General features: G+C 33.2%; 1 protein-coding gene across 1 annotated transcript; it reads right to left on the bottom strand.

The window, feature by feature from the left end:
• Positions 1–5,106: 5,106 nt before the first annotated feature.
• LOC140671891 (uncharacterized) lies at positions 5,107–5,892 on the bottom strand. Its single transcript, XM_072903600.1, has one exon. The coding sequence runs from the start codon at positions 5,890–5,892 to the stop codon at positions 5,107–5,109; it is 786 nt and encodes a 261-aa protein (XP_072759701.1).
• Between the last annotated feature and the right edge of the window lie 1,041 nt (positions 5,893–6,933).

The following is a 6,933-nucleotide window of genomic DNA, read 5'->3' as shown; positions in this document are numbered from 1 at the left end:
ATCTTAATATCATGACTGAAATATAATACCAAATGCAGCTGCACCATGAAATGTAATATTCACCACACAGATATATACATGGCTAAGAGATATAATACTTGCTACAGATTGATCCAACCACTATCATACATCAAACATACATCTATCGAACCACTATCGAACCACTATCATACATCAAACGAACATCAAACGAACATCTATTGAACATCAAACGAACATTTATCGAACCACTATCGAATCACTATCGTACATCAAACGAACATCTATCGAACCGCGATGAACATCTATCGTACATCAAACATCTATCGTACATCGAACATCTATCGAACCACTATCGTACATCAAACGAACGTCTATCGAACCACTATCGTACATCAAACGAACGTCGATCAAACGAACATCTATCGTACATCAAACGAACGTCTATCGAACCACTATCGAACCACTATCGTACATCAAACGAACGTCGATCAACATCAAACGAACATCTATCGTACATCAAACGAACGTCGATCAACATCAAACGAACGTCGATCAACATCAAGCGAACCATGAACGACATGAATTTTAATATTTTTTCGCGTTTAAAGATGTCAAATATTCCACGCCCATTGTCTGCTAAAATGCAGACTAATAGAAAAATGCATCACGTACTGTAATATAATACATGCTACAAGGAGAGGATAAAAAAGATAATAACACACATGTATTGTAACAATAGTTTATTATAAATATGGATTGATCGAGCCTTTATGATGAAGATTCGACCACCAATTGAATAATTTAAATACATTTTGTAAAGCACAATTTCGTACATGTCTATCGCAACGCAAAGTAGCATTTAATTTATCTAAAGCAGGAACGTCATCATAGTCGTTATCTAATGTCTCGATAATAAGACCGATTCTCTCATCGTTTTCCAGTAAATTTGCCAACCATTCTCGTTTTTCATGTCCTTTAACATACATTCGAGAAGATGCATCTTTCAACGTCACGGCGTCAGTGATTAAACGTTTGGCCCTGTAGTACGGAATGTTTCCATCTTCTCATTGCAGATTGTGATGTTTTCCAATCAACCATGCAACTTGAGATCTCTCAGATCTCGTGAGCAAACGGAATGGTGTAAGACTCGTACAAATATAATGAGAGTACAGAGCTCTTTATTAAAATCGCAATTTCTTTCACGATAAATTTTCCTCCAACGATAAATCCTTGGAGATCCACAAACGTTGGCACAACCATAATAAAATAATATTGGCGAGAACTACGACGGACGACTGATATTGATCATCGAGTATCGCTAGTTTTATAATGTTATAATGTTATAACATTGGAGGGGATTATTCTTGATTCATGTAATTTTGCGGACAACATTTGTCAACGGATTATATTCGACAATACGATCGTGCAAGATGAGGCAATATGCGGTAGTATTTGTGGTAGTACGTCTTGCTTATATTCAAATTCTATCCTTACATTCACGGTGGCATTTTTGACAGATTCGTTTTGTCGCGAGCAGTCAATGACCGTGAGAGGACCGCACTCTAGAAATTTTGCCATGGTAAATAATACATTATCATTATTGCATCCGTAATAAGATTTACGAAAACGGGCGTACATGTCGAATAGGATAGCGGATCTCTTTTTATCAAAATCCAAATTTAAATCATCATATGGATAAAAATCAGAGTTTAGATAGAGTTTAACGTTTGTCAATTTGCAGTCGTCAAATTTGGTAATATCTTTCGACGCGACATTTTTTCTATCAGTCTGTAGTGCAAAGATTTACGTATCGCGGTTTCTCCAGTTGAGAGGTAGTTTTCACAGTCCACGAATGCTTAGTCGTACTGTGTAGCAAAGGAAATTCGTATAGATCCCACGAGCGGTTCAAGTATCTACCGCTCTCCAACGCTTGTAGCAAGGACAGTTTACTAATTTCGTTCAATATTACGTGAGGCATACGCCATTGTATTTTGTGTAATTCAATCTCAGCTTCAGCAGCCTGAGCTCCAAATAGACAGTTGTTGTCGTTGCGTGAACGTATTAGAATTAATTCATGACGAGCGTTAATCACAACGTGCTTATAATTCTCACAAAATCCAAGCAACATGTTGAGCGGCACGCAAAAATTGAAGTAACCTTCACCACCATTATTTTCAACTATATTCCACGCAGTATTGTGCAAGATTTTACTTCTCTCGTGTGTAAAGGAAATGTAGTTTTTAATCGTACAAGTTATTCCAACGTTTCTGTTGCGATCAATTTCCACACCGTTGAGTTCATATCGAAGTTCATCAAACATGAATGCAACGCAATTATTTATATACGAAATTTGTCCATTTTATATATAATTATGTATAATTATTAATAATTATACATAAAATGTTGCAGGCATTGTGTATAAGTATGTATAAGCTTACATACACATAATTCTAATTGTAGTTATCAATCCATTTATATATAAATATACGTAACGTTTTATACGGTGTCATCTATAATAATTACATATTTTTACACAATTGTGTTGAATCCTGTATAATAATATTCAATTCTGCATAACTATACATAAGAAGTTTTTTATCGGGAATTTAAAATTTGAGTTTTGTAATAATACAATTACGAAAAATATTTTATATCACGAATTATCATTTCTACACATTTATTTATATGTAATTATAAATTTAATTACAAACGGATGCAAGTTTACAATTACTGTTCTAGTGAATCTCAAAATTACTCATAATGATACATGTATATATATTTTTTACCAAATTTTTTTACATAATAAAAAATAATTACGCAATCATAAATAAATTAATATTTAATTAGAATAATCATATGTTTTTTTGCTATATATGAAACCGAACTTTTAATATTAATATAATATAATTATAATTTTACGAATGCCGGCATTCGATGCGCAGAGTTCAGTCACGTTTCTTCAAGGAATAAGAAAGAAAGCATGACATAAGCGCGAGAGCGAACGAGACGCATATAGAGACAACGCGATGTCCTATAGCTCTCTCGCTCATTCATGCGTAGAGTGAATGAGGCAGTGCTACAGGACACCACTAATCGGCATCATGTCTTGTCATGCTTTCTCTCTCGATCGTGCGGCTTGCACTAAGGATGCAACATCGGATTGCCTCCCACTTTTTTCTCCTCCGCTGCATCAACTCCGCCGCGCTTCAAGTGACACGTACGTACGCGCTGCATGTGTATGTGACGCTCTCGGTTGTCATACACGTACGTACATACACATTTACCGACGGACACCATTTATGCCGGTGCGTGTACATACACATCCACCGACGGACACCATTTATGCCGGTGCGTGTACGCATATGATTTGCTCAATCTTAGCTTATGAAATAAATTCTATAATAATAAATAATTATATAATTTTATAATAATTCTATATATATATATATATATATATATATATATATATACTAGCTTTTCGGACCGCGCTTTGCACGGTCCTCATGAGCTACTTACATATTTATGAACCGATTTTCACTAAATTTATATCAAAATATTATAAATTTTTTGAGGATAACTACTATGTTATTTCTTTTTTCATTTTCTGATATTTTATTTTGCGCTGCCTTTATATATATATATATATCTATATATATATATCTATATATATTATATATTTTTTAAAACATTTTTTACTTCCTTCAATTAGTACAATTTTTTTAATTTATCAATTTACAAAATTTCTCTGTATATTATATTTTTTGTAAAACATTTTTCACTTCCTTCAATTAGATGTTCTTGATTATTGAATTCATCAATCTTAATTTTTATACTTTCCCTTTTAGTTGAAAAATTCCTCTAGAAAATGCCACATAAAGTTGACCATAAGCAAATACAGGATTTGGCAAATAAATCCCAACTTTTTCTAAACTTTGTCCTTGGGATTCATTGATTGTTATAGCAAATGACACTCGAATAGGAAACTGTCTTCATTTGAACTTAAATGGCAGTTCCAAATCACTTGTAATTAAATCTATCCTTGGAGTAATAACAATCTGTCCTCGTGCAGGACCAGTTAGAACATCCGCATAAATTAAATTATTTTTCAAATTAGTAACAATGAATCTTGTGCCATTACAAAGTCCTTTCTTAGTATTTAAATTCCTTAATAGTATAATTGTAACACCGATTTTTATTTTAAGTCGATGAATTGGCATTCCAGAAGGAAAAGAGTTTAAAAATTCAGTTGGAAAATTTAATTGTTCCTGTGGATCATCACTTACAATGGAGTCAATTGAGAGATACTCCTTTTCTTCTCTTTCCAATAGACGAAGGATTTCGTCATTAATTATGAAAGTATCCTCATTTTTAGGACAAAGAATCGCTCGATCTGGATTTTCTCTATTCCGCTCTATGGTGATTCTATCACCAAAAATCTCAGTAATAAGAGATTCTTTTGATATAAAATCCTGGGGGATTTCAATTGTATCGAGATGTAGTCCATCAGTATTTGATAATTTATCATCTCCTAGTTGCATTAGCCAATTTGCAAATTCTTTTTCTTCTCCAGTTCTCATATTTTGCTGTAGTTTAACCTGAGTTACATTCCTCCATATAGGGTTGTATTTTACAGTTGATTCAATTAAAGCTGCTTTTTGTGCATGTGGCACTACAGGAAGATTTTGTGTGAAATCTCCTGCAAATAAAATTAGTTTTCCTCCAAATGGTCTTTCATTCTTCATCAGATCCTTGAAGAGTTTATCAATTGCTGTTAAGGCATGTTCAACAGTCATGCTCACTTCATCCCATATGATGAGTTTTGCAGAGATCAGTTCTCGTGCAGCTTGAGAGTTTCCTCTGATATTTGATTTAGCTCCATCATCAATTGGAATTGTTTAAACAGAGAGTGATAAGTTCTTCCTCCTTTAAGAAGTGTTGCAGCAATGCCAGTTGAAGCACATGGAATAACTATTTCGTTTCTTCCTCGAATAACACTCAAAAATGTGTTAAATAGATAAGTTTTTCCATTTCCTGCAAATCCGTCAATATAAAATAACCGCTGAGGTTCATTCTCATTGTCAATCGCTCTAATGACTATATCGTACACGTATTTTTGTTCATCATTTAGTGTTGATAATAAATATTCATCATGTCTTTTTTCTTCATCTTCACATTATACTCTGTGACGTAAATATTCACTGGAATTAGATTTGGCAATTGAAAGTTTTCACAGCTACTTCCATTATTTCTCAGAATTTCTTGTATATGATTTAAAGCCATATTTTCAGGGTCGACAACATTGTTGTTTACAAAGTCTTCAATCATTTGATCTTTGTATTTATTCCAAAGTGTTGGTACATCTGTTGGATTTCCAAATATACAAATATAGGCAAAAATAGCTCTCGAATTTGTGCAGGCATTTTTTATTCTATTGCTTCCTCTAACTTTTGACCATAGATCGTCAGCTTCTATTAAATTCTTCGCAATTGCTGCATCTTTAAATGTTTCATAAATAACTCCGTTTACAGTTCTTAAATCTTCAAAACATTTAGCTCCAGTCACATGTAGGAGAAGGAGACGTAGATAAAATCTTTCATTATCTTTTATGCTCACTGTGTATAGCCTTGAAATTATTTTCTCACCACCTTTTTTACGTGGCATCCACTTAGTAACTTTCTTGTCATAAATATAGTGATAAGGAATATCTGTGTAAAGAAAATGCATTTCATTTTCATCATATTGATTCAGTTTGAACCATGCAGTTAATGTAGTATCTCGATTGAGCTCTCTTTGAGCAGCTTGTTCTTCATTTCCTGCTCTGAAATAAACCATTTGACGATTAGGTAAATGAACTGCCAATCTTATTACTGTGTGAGACTTCGTGAACAGATCATATCCGTAAGTCTCCATATTGCTTCTGGAGCACTAACATATCTTGCATTCAGAAATAAATTAACTTCATCTATTCTAATGAAACTTATACCATCTCGTGCTTGCACTTCAATTGCAGCACAATCAAATCTTTTAGAAATATATTTATATAGATATTTTACACTTTTCACTGATGAACATATTTCTAAATGATGTGTCGATTATATTTCATAATTAAATATGGTGAACATGGCACCACCCATCGATTATCAAGCTCTTTATTTCTAACTATATTTTTTTCCAATATCTCTACGTTAATACATTGGATATCCATTTACATTAACATTAGTTTCATCATGAAATTCTTTCAGAAAACCTTTTGAACATTTTCCATCGTCTCCAGTGCAAGGATATCTCCTCGAAGGATCTCCACATGGACCGTGAATCATGTGTTTCAAAACTTTTTCATTAAGTTCTGGATATTTTTCTTCGTTAGGAATTTCAGCCCATACCATCATGTCAATGATTTCTTGAAGTCGGGGCTTATCTTCATCGCTCAACATTGCAAGTAAATGCAAATGTGGAAGTCCTCTTTTTTGAAATTCAATCACGCCTGCATAACCTATATATTTCCAAAAATTTTATTTTGAATTAAATCCTTTAAAATCTATTTGACATCCAAATTAAATATTTTAGCGACTAAATCAGGTCAAAACTCTATTAGAAATCCATCAAAGTTATCCTTAATTTCAAGACATTGAGGATTGCAAGTCATGGTAAGAAAAATGTCTGGTTTACCAAATTTTCTGACCAAAGACATGGCATCTTGGTATCTTTCTTGCATGTTCCTTGGACTGCCCATAAATGAAGATGGTAATATTACAGGTACACCAAATGTAATCCCTCATTTTATGTTCGATTATCAAAGTGATCCATTAATCCTGAATAAAGTTCTGCTCTTAATTGAGGTTGATTTAATTTAATATAATTAAGTCTATTGGCTTTAGTTTTCATATAGGCATCAAGTATAAATTGACATCTCAACTTGCCTGCTTTTTTAAATTGACTAAATTCGACTCT

Source organism: Anoplolepis gracilipes, chromosome 1, assembly GCF_047496725.1.
Source record: "Anoplolepis gracilipes chromosome 1, ASM4749672v1, whole genome shotgun sequence".
NCBI lineage: Eukaryota > Metazoa > Arthropoda > Insecta > Hymenoptera > Formicidae > Anoplolepis > Anoplolepis gracilipes.
Note: the sequence above shows the minus strand (reverse complement) of the source record. Positions and strands in the feature narration are given on the sequence as shown.